Raw genomic sequence first — 17,700 nt, 5'->3', positions numbered from 1 at the left:
TCCCCAGCCATTTTTTGCATTTTATTTAGAGACTGTATCTTGCTGAGTTGCTAAGTGCCTCACTAAGTTGCTTAGGTTGGCTTTGAACTCATGATCCTTCTGCCTCAGAGCCGTGAGTCACTGGGATTATAGGCCTATGCCACCACACCCAGCTCAAAACCTTTGATTCTTATGAGCCATGTTATCTTGAGAGACAAGAAGTTTCTTGGAAATTAAAGGCCCAGTCCCTGAAAGAAACAGAGGACAGAATGAATACTATAACATTTAAAGCTAATCTTAGCTAAGGATTTAAGAGTTGCATAAGGATGGAACTTGGAAAGAGTTCTCTGAAGAACACGTAATTAGGAACAAAATCAGCATCAAGAGATACCTAACCCATTATCAGTGCCAGTGATTAGAGGAAAGCAGGTGCCAACTAAGTGGCAGATTATTTACGGATCATTGCTTCTCTTCCTTTGCTGAAGAGTCATATGAACTGATCTTCTCTGTGCTGACAGTTTTCACCAATGGTGCTCAGTTAATGGCCCACATGTCACCTGTGAATTTTCTAAAGAAGTGATGTAGAACCATGGCTCAAGAATTTGTTGAGTTCCATTGAAACTGCTCTATTTTCAGCGGCTAGGAAAAAAGTTAAGATTCCCAAAACTAATGATGGAGTTGGTTACATTCAAAAGGGTGGTAAGGATATGAATTTTCCCTCATTACTAGAATTTGGATGGAGACAGAACCTAAGATAAGTCATTTCTTTTATATGCCTTCTTACAACTTCTTCCTTTGATTCTGTAGATTAAATAAATAAGACAACTTGCTAAGTTAGAATTCATTTTGCTGGGTATACTCTAAAAGCCCCAATACATAATTGTGTACCTTTGAGTCATTTTGATAATACTGTCATATTTTTTTTCTTTTTTCAATAACACAATCTTTGCTATCCAGATGAGGCAGATATTGTTATTTTACCTTATAGACAGCAAAATTGAGTCATAAAATGGTTAAATGTTTTATAAATGTAGCAGAGTTAAAAAGGTAATGGTTGTTCTCATCTTAAGAAATCCTATTATGCTACCTTTCCAACAGTAAGTTTGAGAAATATATGGTGTGAAAAAAATACAACATCCATCTAGCAAAGGCCAAGTTATAAAATTCTATAAGCACACACCAAACACAAACTGCCTGCATTTACTTTTGGTCTTCTCTAACACTTGAACCAACCAAAGAGAGAGAGAGAGAGAGAGAGAGAGAGAGAGAGAGAGAGAGAGAGAGAGGGAGAGAGTGTGTTAGTTAGTTCTATGCAGTAAGTCATGACAACAGCATACTTCTGACAGTAACATTAGTCCGTGGACTAATTTTCTTTATTTTAGGTACATATTTACATACTAGAAAGCAAATCAAGTGTTCTGGTTAATATTATTTCCCTCTTCAGCACTTGTTCTTAGTCTTCCTGGCTGGTTTTAAGTCCAAATTGTTCCATTCTTATCCATCTGATACCTAAGACATTGCTTTCTGCCTGTATTACCCACTATGAAATTTTGTGAATTCTGATCTTTCCAAGGGCATCCAATCTAAGAGGATCCCCTGAGTTATCACTCTTCCTGTACTCCACTATTTTTGCAGTTTTATTATGTTCAAAATACTTTTTAAATAATTTTTAAATTTTAGATTTTTTAAAACACTGCAATGATATTACAGAATGTCCCCATAGTTCCCAGAGTCAACATCCTATGGGTTTATGTGTATGGAAATGTTTCATAAAATTTTGACTTACAAAGTTGTTTTGAAAATTATCGTTAATGTATGCAAAGGCTAATATAGTTCCAGGACCACAATAACACTTGGCATCCCATAAATCACTTAATGTCTGCATTGCTTGCTTTTTTGGCAATTGGAAAAATCCTACTAAAGAGGTGTTAAGAAAAAAATAAACTATGTACAGAACATATAAATTAACACATCTTAGGTCCTATTTTTGGTTACCTCGATACAGATATGACTATTTTTAAAGATCTTTTTCATGACTTTGTTCTATAAACATAAATGCTAAATGGATAATGGAACTATGTATCAGCCCTTTTGCCTATTTTCCTGTTCAGCTAAGTATTATGTCCATTGTCATTACAGATGGATATTATGGTTTTTTAAACAAAATTTTTTTAGTTGTAGACAGACACAATACCTTTATTTTATTTGTTTTTTTTAAATGTGGTGCTGAGAATCAAACCCACTGCCTCTCACATGTAAAGTGAGAGCACCACTGAGCCACAATCACAGCCTGTTTTTTTTATTTACATCTTTTTATATAGGATAAGATGAAGAATAAAGTCATATAACTTTCCTAAAGTTACTGATCTTCTTTGGATCTGAAACCAGAACACATGTTTCTGCTTAAGGTAAATATTTCATTATTTCCTCTCCTTAAAATTTCCTGCATAACAACCAAAGTATTCTTTTATAGTTTTTTTTCCATTGTAGTACTTTTGGTAAAAAATCATGGGATATCCATGTGTTGGTAAGCATCAGAAAAAAGTAAGACCACATAAATAGGCATTTCTACATTCCTCACAGGTAGAGAGGTATCAATATACCCATTTTTTATAAGAGTAATTGAGATGGTATAGACCAAACTTTTAAGAATGGAGGTATGAGCTGAGGTGGTGGAGTATGCCTGTAATCGCAGCAGCTCTGGAGGCTGGGGCAGGAGGATCAGAAGTTCAAAGCCAGCCTCAGCAAAAGCGAGGCGCTAAGCAACTCAGTGAAATCCTGTCTCTAAATAAAATACAAAACAGGGCTGGGGATGTGGCTGAGTGCCCATGAATTTAATTCCTGGTACTTGCCCCGGCCCCTCCAAAAAAGAAATGGAGGTATTATTGTGGTTGTAGGTACTGACCAGAGAAGGCAATGAAGAAGTGTGTGGGTATGAATGTTCTATATGAACCCTGGAAATTGCCATCCCCATGATATTACTGACAAACATCCTATTTATTTTTTCTTGGTATTGGGGATTGAGTCCAGGGGCACTTTACTACTGAATTATATCATCATCCTGAGTTTGTTTTTGAGACAACTCATGAAGTTGCTGAGGGTCTCATAGAGTTGCTGAAGCTAACCTCAAACTTTCAATCCTTCTGCCTCAGTCTCCTGAGATGCTGGGATTACAGGCATGTGCCACCATACCCAGCTGATCTTATTATTTATTCATAAAATATCTTAGATAGGTTGTATACATTTTCCCTTCCAGACTGTCCAACTCTGTGAATGCAGGAGTCATGTCTGCCTTATTTTCTTTACTCCAGAAGTTTCTGGTTTAAGTTGTCATTAAATGTTATTTGAATTATAGATCTACTGAATGTATACCATATAAATCCAGTATTTTTTCTTTTTTTCCAAAGAATTCTATGGATGCAAGTAATCTCCTATCGAGTTACTGAGTTTAGCTCAATGACTAGAATCTCCAGATAGGTCAGGATCTTCTTAGGTCTAAAAGTGATTCTGTATGGTTTAACAACTTACGAACTTAAGAGAATATGATGAACATAAGAGAATATGATCTTCTCTCCACTCTTACTCAATATATAATGATGGAAAAGTACATGGTAACAACAGTAAAAAATCCAGTTTAGAAAATAATAAAAGATGTATAATAGTCCTGGTCTATAACAGTGCTTGTATCCTGCTCCATATGCATTATGAACTTCCTTATCCTTCGATTAGGCCATGACTCATTATCTGGAATGAGATTCTTTGAACTTTATCCTCTGGTCCTCTTAAATTATTTGTCTTCATCTTTTGGGTTTTATTCCATTTCCTTTGTCCTTATTGGGGAAAAGGGTTCTTTAGCTTTTGCAGCTAATTTCTTGAAGAAAAAACTTTGCTTTTTCTAATAGTATTTTGTAATTATTATTTGTTTTATTTTGTGTTGTTTGAATTGGTTCATTTGATATAAAACTTATTGAGAAATAATATTCTTACAATTAAAAACATATATGTATATATATGTGTGTGTGTATATATTTTTTTATATATATATAAAATATAAAATATACATACATATTTGCTGTTGTTGTTTTGTTTTTGGTACCGGGGATTGAGCCCAGAGGCACTTAACTGAGCCACATTCCCAGTTCTTTTAAAAAAGTTTTTGAGACAGGGTCTTGCTAAATTGCTTAGGGCTTCGCCAAGTTGCTGAGGCTGACTTTGAACTTGTGATCCTCCTAACTCAGCCTCCTGAGAGCAGCTGGGATTACACACATGTGCCACCATGCCCAGCAAGAACATCTATTTTTAAGTGTATGAGTCAACGAATTTTGAGAAGTATATTTGCTACCAATTAAGTCAACACATAGAATGTGTCTATTATCTAAAAAGTTCCCTTGCATTCTTTTGCAGTCAGTTTTCTCCCCCACAACTCCACATTATTTCAGGTCCCAGGAAATTACTGATAGGCTATAGATAAGTTTTCCACATTCTACATTTTCTCAAATATCTGGTAATTTAAAAATTTCTGATTTTCCCATAATTGTTATAGTATTGTTTAAATTGCTTGAATCACAAGTCAAATAAGAACCACACTGAAATGATCTAGATTAGAAGTACACAGTAGTCCAGTACTTGCCTACCATGTATAACGCCCTGGGTTCAAACCCTAGCTCTGTCAAAACAACAACTCTTTTTTTAGAAATCACTTCTAAATTTCTTCTCTTTTCTCTCTTCCTAATAATTTGCTGAAGAATCTGGGTCACTTGTACTCTAGATTTTGCTGATGCTCCTGTCCTCTACTTTCTGAAGAAAGTAGTTCTATTTAGAGACTTGATCTGATTGAGATTTGTTAGTCTCATGCATTTCAACTGAGTTGAAGGATTAAAGGCTTTAAACATTATTTTGGTAACTACATATGCAAATTGGTGAAATTTATTGACTCACATAACTGACAATTCCAGAGCATATCATGGACTTGGGACTGATATCACATAATCGTATCTTGGTTTTTCTGTCTTCTGCTTGATTTTGGTCTTTTCTGAATTTTGGTTTCATTCCCAACAGTTTCTCAGGTTCCAGTTCACAGGAAAGAAATAGCTCAGTTTCATGTCCTTAACACTTATTACCCTGACTTGAGCTAAGCATCTATCCTGAATGGATTAGTAGAACTAAAGAAATATGATATTCTGATTAGCCAGATTATGGTGCTAATGAACCATAACGACTGTTATTGAATATAAAGACATTTTTATTCCTCTGTCATTACAGTTGTTTTAGAGAGGATTTTACAAAAATATTGACTAATGATTTTTTGACTAGATTATTTCTACACACAAAATTTACAATTTTAATTACAAATATTTCCACTGGAGTTCGAGTGATTAGTTTGTTTGGGGTAACAAGGTTTAGGAAGAGGCCCTTAGAACTGTTCCCCCAATTTTTATTGTCAATGGGTACCTACTGACTCTTACTTGAGAGGTGCATACAGGAGAAAGTAATAAGCAGAAGTGGTAAAGTGGGGATGGCGGAGAAGTAAGCTGATCTTAGGCCCATAGAGAAAGCATGCAGAGCACTAGCACATTTAAGGGGTGGAAACATTTAATTGTGAGGTTACCATTTAGAGCTCAGATTAGTCTACCAAGTTATTTTGAACGTCAACTGCAGAATATTAGTGGTTTCACGAAACATTTATTGGTGGTGACTATCAGCTCTGGCGCTGGGTGTAATCTTCATTAGAACAGTCAGGATACCTTGGACAAAACACGGAATTTTGACTACATTTCTCCACCCGCCCAGGCCAGGTCCCTCTCGGCTTGGTGTAAGGCAATCCTGGACCAACAGAAGCCACGCCCATCGAGTCGCCCGGCTCTGCACTTGCGTCACTTCCGGTCCCGGGCAATTCTCATCCGGGTCAGATCGAGCTGCTTGCTGTCCGTGACTAGTGTAGGTGCCGCGCTGTTCGCGTTTTCTCCTCCTGGTGAGACCGAGCCGCAGTGTTCACAGGCGAGGAGCTACCTCTGTCCTAAGCAGAGAAAGACGAGGAGGAGACGTGCGAACGGGCAGCGGCTGGGCCGCGCCGGTGCGGGCAGGCGACTGTGTTCCTCCGCTTGCTGCTGTCTCTGGGAACTGGGTGCCAGCGCTGAGGGGCCTCCAGCGGACAGCGACCCCCTTCCCCGGCCCCCCAAGCCCACCCTGCCGGGGAGGGCGGAAGATGCCAGTGAAGAAGAAGAGAAAATCCTCTGGGGTGGCAACGGCAGTAGCGGAAGACGGAGGCCTCAAAAAGTGTAAAATCTCCAGGTACCACCTCCCCCCACCTTTCAGTCTTTCCTCCTTCCTCCTTTGCAGGACAGCTGGAGGAGAAGGAGTTGGGCCCAGCCTCCAGGCCTCAAGTGGAGAGAGGTGAGACCCCTCTAATCAAATTAGGCGGTAGGTCTAGAACCCCTAGTCTCTGAGCCCGACCTCGTGGTCGCTAGTGTGCGTGTGCTCCGGCGTTTAAGGAGGGACCAGAAGAGTCGCCCTTCGTTAGTCTACGTGCCCGCAGAATGGGTGGGGAAACACTTGCATAGATAAATTGCACTCGAACGACTTTCTACTCCCTTAATTCCTTTCTCGTCTTTTCCCCCCAACCTAAAAGGTCAAACCTAGAATTTCTTTGTAGAGCCTGAGAAAGGAGAGAGAGCATAAGGAATCTTGAGAACTGCTTTGGAAATGGAAAAAAGGAAAAACTTCTGTAATTGGCCTCCAAATTTTTAGTATTTGGAGTGGACTAATCTGAACCATCCCAGCTGGAGGCCTTGTTTAATTGAAAGAGCCCCAGTTTTGGGAAGTATAGTTGGGAAGCCAATTCCCTGTGTGCAGTGTTGGGAAGGCCCTGCATGCTTTTTGTTTTCTAGAGCATTCAGCACGTTGTTAATTCTCAGTATGTATACTAATAATTTTGGAGCGATTATACTCAGTATTTTCTTTGAGAAAAAAAAAAGACAAAGCAGAACTATAAAAATAGCTTTTTGGCCCCTTTCATATCATTCAGTCATCACAGAAATCTTCTATGCTGCAAAAGATCATTGCAGTTTAGGTGTGAGAAAGTGAGTTTTTGTCTTCCCCCCATCTCATATGGTATACTTGTCTCAATGATTGATGCTTTTCAACATCAACTTCAGATGTTACCATTAAAACAAGACTAGCTAGGGTTGTAAGGAAAAAAATAGAGTGCTCTTTAATGAGAGATCTACTGCTTAAAATGTAAGGGAGGTGACTTGTATAGTCTACATCTTCCTTTTTATAATTCACTTTTTTTCTTCATTACTGTACTTTGGCAAAGAAGCCTAAGGAACCCTGTATTTTTTCTTTTGGCTGTTAATTTATGATACAGTTTTCTTATATCCCTTGGTAGCTAACATTAGGATTTGAAGTGGTTACTAGCATATTTTTATGAAACATAGGCAAATTAGTTTTTATCATTGTAACCTGTGGCCATCTTAAGTGTGTAATGTATCAAAATTATTTAAACATTAAAGTAGCTAGGCAGACAGAAATAGAAATCAAGTGATACTTTGTTTTATCAATTAAAATTTTAAAATATGATATTCCTATTTTACATTACATTATTCAATTGCAGAAATTCCAGTGTTTCCATATCATTGTGGTAGTGTAATTATTTTAATTCCTTGGTTTGTTAAATCCTAGAGGCCATTTTTTAACTTCCCAACTTTTAATGATTTTGTGAGGAAAAAAATATGACTAAGTAGCTTTGGCCCAATTATTTGGACTATTTTTGATTATTAATTTGTAGAGGTTTTGTTGTGTGTGTTTTTTTAATCTGGAATTTAATACACTTTTAAGTTCTAAATCATCTTTTAAAAATCTTAAGTTTGAAAGGTGATACATGAAAATTTTTAATGTATCATTTATTTTGAAATATATACTTTGTAAGATTTTGAAATATATATGTTATGTACAGTTTCAATGGAAATCAGTGGAATTATAATAAAGATTTTACTTTCTCAGTCTTACATTGACACTTAGTTTGAACTTCTGCTTAGTCTTGAAATCTGGGAAATAATTTTAGTTGGTATTTTTGGAATTTGATAGTAAACAAAGAAGCAATTGGGTTTTGTTAGACAGAAATCTAATATATAGACTACTGTTTCAAATTGCAAATACTTAACTCCATTTTTTCCCTATAATGCCAACTTAAAAAACAAAACTTTGTTTGAACTGAAGTAGTTCTTATTGAACTTAGTTTTTCATTAAGAGTTGAGACTTGATAAAAATCTTAGGCATTTGTGTGTTTTCTAAGCTATTGCAGATCCCAACCCCCTGCTAGACTAATAAGTGGAGAGGAACATTTTTCAAGCAAGAAGTGCCTGGCTTGGTTTTATGAGTATGCAGGTAATGAAATTAATGTAAGAAGATATCAGTCATATGCATTAAAAAAATTTATTTCCTTTTGGTTTATTCATTTAACAAATTATTTTTTCAGGCCTGCCTTGTTTTAGTGCTGTGTGATAGGATCAGGGTCAAAACCAAGTATTGTGGATTAGTTAAGAATTTGGAGCCACTTTCAGCTGGTATTTCTTTAAATATGTATTCAGTATACATCAGGAGAGGAGAAACTCATTTACTGTTAATGTGTAAACAGAGATTCACTTATTTACATCTTTTGGCTACAGTAGTATTATGGGAAACAAATACGTAGTAAATTTTTTTCTTTTTTGGAAATTTTTGTGAATTTAACATTTTCTGAGACTTTAGGGGAAACAGGAAAAGATTTGAACCATTATTACACAAAACATTTACCCTTTCATGATTGTTATTTGGTCATATACTTCTATTAGAGATAAAATAGGAAAGTAAATAGATTCATGTTATTACATTGTGATAAATATTGTATTAGGAAGACACATTGTGAGAATTCATAGGAGCAATGTATAACCCAGCTTTGGAAGTGTCAGGGTAGTCTTCTTGGAAGAGCTAACTAACCTCAGCTAAATCCTATAAACAGATGAAAAATTCTAAGCCTAGGATATAGGTAAAAGTCAAAACCAGCCATAGATGAGGCTGAAGAGTTAAGCAAGTAAATGAAAAAGAATAATTGTTTCCCGTTTGTTACTAACGTTTTTGTAAGCCCCTTAAAGAAGTTTTGCTCTTTTGGAGTTATTAACTCTAAAAACTTGGTTTTGTTTTTCCTTTTCCCTCTTTTTCTTACCTGCTTTCTTATTTTTTTCCCTTCTCTTTTATCAATGACATTCTCACAATCTTTGTTTAAAAGTGTGTTTGTAGTTTATTTAGTGCTAATCCATGTTAAGTTCTAAAATGTGCTTTGAACTTGAAATAAAGTTTAGGTTAACTGTATGGAAAGTGAGACTATTTTAAAAAGGGGACAGCAACATAACTGTTGGGATCAGTGAGGTGATCCCAAAAGTATAATTTAAAATTGTTTAGTAGCAGAACAGAATCATTCTAGACCAGAAAAAAAGCTATTACTGGCATCCCAAGGCAACCACTAACCCAATTTAAATGAAGGGAATTCATTTTCTTACTGACCTCCATTTAAGATGTTGACCCATTATTCAAAATGCCAGTTTTATTGGTATGCAGGATATAGAATCAAAAGTTCACTCTTCTTATTATAAAAATAATTAGCACGTTTTTTTTTAATGTTTGCTTGAATTTACCTCTTTTTAGGACTTTCCTGGGTATCATAAAATTCTAATTAAACATGTATTCCCTGTATTAGCATTTTTTAATTGCCAATAAAATAATTGCTGTCATTATTACAGGAATTGTGCTATATATATATTATTTTTTCATATAACCATTCTGTTAAGTAGATGGTGTAATATTCATTTTATGATTGAGAAAACAGGCTTAGATTAAGTAATTTGCCCTAGATATATAGTACCAAGAGCAAGGAGTCAAACCATGGTTGTTGTGACACTAGAGACAATGGTTTTAACTACTATTCCTAGATATAAAAATTTTTTTTGGGGGGGGCGGGGTACCAGAGATTGAACCCAGGGGCACTTAATCACTGAGTGACATCCTTAGCCCTTGTTGTATTTTATTTAGAATCAGGGTCTCACTGAGTTGCTTAGGGGCTCAATAAATTGCTGAGGTTTGCTTTGAACTTGCTATCCTCCTGTCTCAGCTTCCTGGGCTGCTAGGATTATAGGTGTGTGCCATTGCACAGGGCTAATATTTTTATTTAAATATGTACATGACTGTGTACATGGTAACTAATTTTCACTTTTATAAAAAATATGAGTACTCTTGGTTAATTTATTTTCTGTCATTCATTCAGTATTTATCCAGCACTTGTTGGTGAGTCAGGCACTGTGCAAAGTGCTGGGGATATAAGAGTGAAGAAGTCAGACATGATCCTTGTCTTCATGGGACTTGGCTTCTAGTGAAGAAGATAGTAAACAAGCATATAGGCAAGATAATTATAGATTTTGGAATATTATGAAAATAATAAATATAGGGAGCTTCATAAATAGAGTAAAGAAGGGTTGGATGGACTTTCAGAGACACAGATTAGGGGAGGGCTCTCTGTGGAGACTTTGGGCAGAAAATTGCTTGATAGGAAAGAACCAATTGCCAAACAGTCATTGTTTTGTGTTTAAATGCATCTGTCCCTCATTAAAGTGGAGACAGTGGTTGTGCCTATTAGTATAATATCTTATAAAGCCCTTAGCATAGTACCTGGTATATAGTCAGAACTCAGTATATTTTTGCTATTACTGTTAAAACAGTAATAGCATTACAGCACTAGATTTATTGGTTGTAGCTTTTTAATAATGTTGTTCCAAAATTAATCTACGTAGCTCATGATGAAAGTGCTGTGTCACTGAGCACATTATTTTGTCCTGAGAGTCTATTATGGGTATGGTATTAAGCACTGCACATACACCTGGAAACATTTCTTCATTATTAAAAAAAAAAAAAAATCAAAGAGTTAAAGATGTTTTTCTCCTAGTTTTAAAAATATCCCACAATGTGTTACTATAGAATTATAGGTCACGTGTGATTAACTTGGTGGTTTTGCCTGTAAGCAAAACCTTTTTACTCTTGAATGATATTTATTTATTTATTGCTTGCAGTGTTAGGGATTGAATCCAGGGGCACTTTGCCACTGAGCCACATCCCCAGCCTTTTTATATTGAAACCGGGTCTCCCTAAGTTTTGAAGGCTGGCTTTGAACTTGCAATTCTTCTGCTTTAGCCTCCTAAGTCCCTGGCATTGTTGGTGTGTACCACTGTGCCTGGCTTGAGTGATATTTAAATTAACAAGAATTTAGTAATATGTTTGTCCCTGTTTATCCACAGGGGATTGGTAGGACAACCTCTTCTTTACCACAGATAACAAAATCCAAAGATGTTCAAATTCCTTTATAAATTGGAGTTTTATTATTTGCCTATTACCCTCACATATTCACCAGTAGACTTTAAGCTGTCTCTAGTTATACTGTTTAATACAATGTAAATGCTATGTAAATAGTTGAAAAATAATGAGGAAAAAGTGTGTACATTCAGTACAGATGGAAGTTTTCCACTCTCGAATATTTTTGATGAGCAATTGGTTGAAATTTATTAGTGCAGAACCCAAGATATAGAAGGCTAGTTGTATACTGGGCCTGTGGTAAACAAAAACATACAAAGTGAAAGGGAATTTTTAAAAAGTCTTAAGCAAAAATTTAAAAATGTTAGAAATGTATAATCCTAATATAGTAGCCAGCTGGTAAAGTGCACTAGTACAGTGAACTAATTATTTCCCAGGCTTTTTAAATTGAGTGCAAACCAATTTGCATGAAAGAGTAAATTAAATTCGGCTTTAGAAATTTTACCCAGGAATAGTGTCATTGGAGGGTATGGTTAAAAAGTTTAATTAAAATTATGACTCAAGGAAAGGACATTGGTATAGACTTTGCTTTAGACTTAAATATATTACTGTTTGCATTTCTTTGGGAAAGTTATTTAACATTTATAGATCTTAGCTCTATGAGATATATGTGTGTATGTATGTGTGTGTGTATATATATATATGGTGTATATATGCATACTTTATATACATATAAAACAAATTTTAGCCTGATTCTAATCAATTTTAATCACTAATCCCCATTTCTAGAAGCCTGTATTTTGTGACAGTAGCTGATATTTCTTGACAAAACTCTTCAGCTATCCCTTCTAAGCATTGATGGCAATTTTGAGGGCGAGTGTACTTGTTGCATCAGAAAAAATTAGAATGTATTTCTGTCATGGCTTTAAAAAGCACTTTTTGTTTTCTTCCATTAAATTTTTAATGTAATTTTTTTTCTTCCAGCCATATAATGAGGATGCATACTCAGTTATGTGTTTGGTTTTTTTTTTTTTTTTTTTGGTACTAGGATTGAACCTAGGGCCTTGCATATGCTAGGCAAGTACTCTATTGCTAACCTATATCCTCAGTCCTTTTTATTTTATTTTGAGACAAGATCTCACTGATTTGCCCAGGCTAACTTCAAACTTGTCATCCTCTTGCCTCAGCCTCCCTAAGTGACTGGGATTACAGACCTGTGCTGCCAAACACAGCCTTAGTTATGTATTTTTAATACCTTTATTGTGTATGTATGCTTTTTTTTTTTTTAATGGTGTTGGAGATTTAACTCAGGGCCTTCTGCCTGCTAAGCACACATTCTACCACTGAACTACACCCCCAGCTCTTATGTACATTCTTTCCTATGTTGAATTATGAATTTAACATGTTTAATTAAAACAATTCTCTAGATATTCATATTAGGAAGTAAAAATGACTACCACCGTCTTCCCCTTTTAACACTTCAGTGCACTTTTACTGCTTATTTAAACTTAAGGACATTGATCATTTTATGTAAAATTTAAAATGGGTTTTGGTTTCTGATTATATATTAAAGTCATCTTGACATCCTGGATATCATCTCAAGCAGCAAAATGTATTGGCTACATAATGGATGGCTACATTCTTAATAAAATTAAGATAAGCTAACATGCCGTCAAATCCACCTGAGCAATGTTGGTCTAGTTTATGACTTATAAAGCTGGAGTATTTTTAGTTCTTAAGAAAGGAGAATGGAGGCTCCTCTTGACTAATTTAACATTATATATCAAGATTTATTTTAGTTATCCAGTCACAAAAGAAACCTATCGGATTCAATATCTATGTGTTGGGAGTCTGATTTAAAAAAAAAATTTAAAAAAAGCATGAGAATTGAAATATTAATTTAAATTTAGTGATAGGGAGTCAAGTAAGGAATAAGATAAATAACAATTTTTGGTCACATGATAGACACAAGCTAATTGATTAAACTTTTGTTTGTACATTAAGGTGACGTAACTGATACCTTGTGATTTAGAACCAATATAAGGAAAATATTTCTTAAAGTATAATATAGTAGTTTAAATAAGTCATTAGTTTTACATTATAAATTTTCAAGAATAATTAAATTTATTTAAAAGAAATAATGATAATCTGTAGTAAGTAAATGAATATTCTTCTGATTATTGTATTAAACTATACATTGAGCTAGGCCTAGTGGCGCATGCCTGTAATCCTAGCAACTCCAGAGGTTGAGACAGGATTGCAAATTCAAGGCCAGCCTCTGCAACTTTGTGAGGCCCCAAGCAACTTGGCAAGACCCTGTCTCAAAATAAAAAATTTGAAGGGGCTGGGACGGTAGGTTGTTTACCTTAGGGTTAAATCCTTAGTAGGAAAAAATGAAAATGGGCATTGTTTCTTACACATGCTACTTCAATCTTAGGCTTTTTAAAATTCCTGCTTTGTGGGCTGGGGATGTAGCTCAGTGGTATAGCACTTGCCTAGCATGCGCAGTATCCTAGGTTCAATCCTCAGTATCAAAAAGAAAAAATTGATTCCTGCATTGCCAAAAATTTTATTAGGAGTAGGCTTAGTAAATTTTTAAAGTAAATTAATGATTAATACTAATGAAGTATTTCTTTATCGCTTCTTTTTAAAATTTCCTTAATTTCATAGTGACTTGTTAAAGACTACTTTTAAAAGTTTTAAATTCTAAATCCTCTAGCAAATATTTATACTTTTTTTGAAGCTATTCTAGTTATTTGTCAAATGTTATGTTGTATTCATAGATGCCTTGTTCTATGTTGATATTGAATCATAATCAAATATATAAATTATTTTTGTCTTTGAAGGTCCTGATGAAGTTGTAGGGCCAGAAGGAATGGAAAAATTTTGTGAAGACATTGGTGTTGAACCTGAAAATGTATGTTTTATTTCTAAGTAGAATGCAATATAAGATGGGTATAGCAAATTCATAAATTTCTGAAAATTGAGATTTTATACTTATGAAGATTTTGGTTTTTTTACCTTTAGTATTGTAAATTTGCATTTAGAGTGTTTAAGTTTAAGTTGGGCACGTATTCTCTTGTTATAAATGTTTTTGTGGTAAAGTGAGATTCTACCTTCATAAACTTTTACTTCTAAGAAATTGGCCCATCTTAGTTTCTTTATAGTTAATAATTCCAGAGGTTGTACTCTTTAATGGTTGAAGGATGGATATAGTTTTTATAAAAATGCTCTCCATGATAAATATAGAAATGATTATCTCTATGCTGACTTTTCCCGTATCCTTTATGTTCTGTTCTTTCCAGATTATTATGTTAGTTTTAGCGTGGAAATTGGAGGCTGAAAGCATGGGATTTTTTACCAAGGAAGAATGGTTAAAGGGAATGACTTCATTACAGTAAGAAATTTTTTTAAAAAACAAATTTGATGGCCTATTTGAAGATCTTAATTGATACTTTGTGCTTCGTAATTTTCAGGAATAAGATTTCACCTTTAAAAAATCAAATTGGTTTGATCTATCACAATCAGTTTGGGGTTTGACAAAATTATATTGTGATCTTGGCAGATAAATACCCCATTTTTCATATTGTTTTAGAACTTCAGTATAATTGTATTAAAAACTCGTTGACTCTCTTGTTAAATGAATTAGAAATCTGTGATTAAAGAGTTTGTATTCACAGGTTGCTTGAGTATTATAAGGGCTTTACATTCTGAATAGAGTACTCCACAATGTAAGGAGTTTGTTTATGAGCAGTCCTAAGTTCCAGGGCCTCCTCACTCCTTTCTTAAATCAGTTTGAAGATACAATTACATGATATTTTTATGATTGTTTTTCTTTTTTACTAAATGATCTCAAACAGAACAAAAGAAAATGTCAGTTCCCATGCAATCTTCAGCCATTTTATAGTTGGATACTTTCAGTTTAAGATGGTGTCTTTGAATATCTAATTATAAGTTATAGAATTAACTTTATAAAAATAATTTGATTTTGGCTTTCCAGAGTGAAGTTTATTTAATTTCAGAATTAATAAGGAATTATGTGTTAATTTTATATCATGTTCCTAATGTTTCTTCAGGATATTACTGGTTAAAATTTTCAAGTGAGGAAGCATTAATTTATATTTTAAAGGCAGAAACTAAGGTTTTATTAGCCTGGTGGTTTCCTGTTGTGATATGCTTTTATTAACACACCTAACTATTTTTAGTCCTTCTTTGCCTGTTCTTCAGTTTTTTAAAAGGTAGTATATTTGTTTTTATGGCACCTATGCTTTTGTATTTGAGTTTTCAGTGTCTAATTTAAACCAACATTAACATATAGATAGTTTATATTTGGAGGGGTAAAAACCTTTTTTCGGGAACCAAATCATAATTTCTAGAATAGAACATAAAACCAATGCTTCTACTTCCATTATTTATAAATAAGGAATTTAAGACTAAAACAAGTTAAGAAAATATTTGGCAATGTTTACACAATTCCTTAGTGGCAGATTTAGGATCTAGAGTTTAAATTTACCAATTACTAGTTCTGTATTACATTTAGATGTTGTAATATGCCCAGTTAAATACAATGGTTCTGAAATTTGGGGGGGCTGTATCCTACCAAATATTTAATTAACTTTAAAAATTTTTTTTATTACTTATTGATGGACCTTTATTATTTGTTTTATGTGGTGCTGGGAATCGAACCCAGTGTCTCACACGTGCTAGGCAAGTGCATACAAAAGGATACACAAGGAGCATAAACCACAGTTTTTAGCCTGTTCTATTAAAATTGTTAGTTGTTAATTTGACATTTTAAGGGCTTTTTAGGTTACTACATTTTGTGAGCTGTTTTTTTGGGATTATTCCAGCTAATAAGTAGTTTTGTATTTATAAACCAAGAAGATGCAAATTGTTTGTTTTTGCATGAGTTGATATGAAGAGCCTTTGTATAATAAAATGGTTAACAAAACATTTCTGATACTCCTGAATCATTAGATATGAGTACCAAAAAACAGAAATTAAGTAGCCCATGAACATGGTTTTATTAGCATCTTTTTTTTTGAGGGAAGGGTTGTTACTGGGGATTGATCCAAGGGGCACTCTACCACTGAGACATATTGCTAGCCCTTTTTATTTTATTTTGAGACAGGATCTCACTAAGTTGCCCAGACTGGCCTTGAACTTGGACTCCTATCTCAGCCTCTTGAGTTACTGGAATTACAGGCACAGGCACATGCCAGTGCACCTTTGACATATATTTTCTGTAGGAAGTTCAAAAGCTATTCAAAATAAAAGCAAGTACTTATTTTAAATTGTCCCAGAGTTTATCATTGTCATGTACCTAGAACAATATTAACAATATTCTGTAGAGCTTTGAAGCTATACAAATAAGTTTTCTCAGCTAGGAAAATGATTTTTTTCTTCATGATCTAAATTGTTATGTGAAGTATAAAGTTTTCTTCCCTCTCTCAATCAACCAATTCTTATTATTCCCTGAATCTTTCAAAATCTTGCTAGGAATAAAATAGTTCAAATTTTAAGCAACACAGACTAAATAACCTGTATGTCTTAATATTAAAATTTATAGTTGTTTAATATACTTGACATTCTATAATATAATCTTAAAATATAAAACTTTATAGGCTCAATTCCCTGTGTATAGTTTTCATTTGTACTTTTAGAATTTAATTTAGCCAAGGAAGCTGATGGTTTTTAAATCATCTTAAGATAGTTATCAGTTGTTTCAATTAATTTTAATGTGTAGAAACTTTAGTTGAACTGTGCTAAAGAATAGAAATAGTCTGATAGTTAAAATATATACTTTAGTCAAATATAGTGAACTATAATAGTTATGATTAATTTTAATCTGTATTTATAGTGCTTTACAGTTTTTAGAAAACTTTACACATTTGCTTTAAGGCTATCATACAGGCTTTCTATAAGTGAATTGGCTTTCTATTTTGTGTGAAGAAATTTGTTCATTTGAATTTATTTATAATTTGGAGTAGATGGATATTTTGTAAGTTTCAGAGGATGAAATTGCCATAGCTTTTCTAGATATTTTGCTTCATAAAGTTTTCATCTTTAATAAGTCAAGTTTCCCCACATTGTATTTAATTTGATAGATATTTATCTATCTTACATTAAGTACTGTGCCTCTTACTGGTGATCACTGTGATACATCAGGCACAGCTCTTGCCCTTTATTTATATTATAATAGGTCAGGGAAGACAGTTCAATACTATAACTGAAACCCAGGCAGAACCTGATATGTGATAGAGTAAAAGTACAAAATACTGGGAAAGGAAAGAAACTAATAAGGCTAATTTCAGCTGAGTAGATTGTGAAATCTTTATAGACTTGGCATTTGAACTGGAACTTGAAGAATGATCAAGATGTTGTTGG

At 34.1% G+C, this 17,700-nt stretch overlaps 1 protein-coding gene across 5 annotated transcripts in view; it reads left to right on the top strand.

Moving 5' to 3' along the window:
- The first annotated feature begins 5,855 nt into the window (after positions 1 to 5,855).
- The window catches only part of Dcun1d5 (defective in cullin neddylation 1 domain containing 5), a 29,638-nt gene continuing 17,793 nt past the window's right edge, over positions 5,856 to 17,700 (top strand). The window contains exons 1-4 of one of the 5 annotated variants that reach the window (XM_021728966.3): positions 5,856 to 6,372; positions 8,273 to 8,364; positions 14,160 to 14,230; positions 14,619 to 14,710. In XM_021728966.3, coding sequence (XP_021584641.2) covers positions 6,185 to 6,372; positions 8,273 to 8,364; positions 14,160 to 14,230; positions 14,619 to 14,710 — 443 coding nt within the window. In that variant the 5' untranslated portion in view covers positions 5,856 to 6,184. Of the gene's footprint in view, positions 6,373 to 8,272; positions 8,365 to 14,159; positions 14,231 to 14,618; positions 14,711 to 17,700 lie in introns of those variants that run through there. The other 4 variants (XM_005329091.4, XM_021728964.3, XM_040285141.2 and 1 more) reach the window with 4 other exon arrangements.

Source organism: Ictidomys tridecemlineatus, chromosome 4 (assembly GCF_052094955.1).
Source record: "Ictidomys tridecemlineatus isolate mIctTri1 chromosome 4, mIctTri1.hap1, whole genome shotgun sequence".
Classification (NCBI taxonomy): Eukaryota; Metazoa; Chordata; class Mammalia; order Rodentia; family Sciuridae; genus Ictidomys; species Ictidomys tridecemlineatus.
This window is presented reverse-complemented; position numbering and strand designations above follow the sequence as displayed.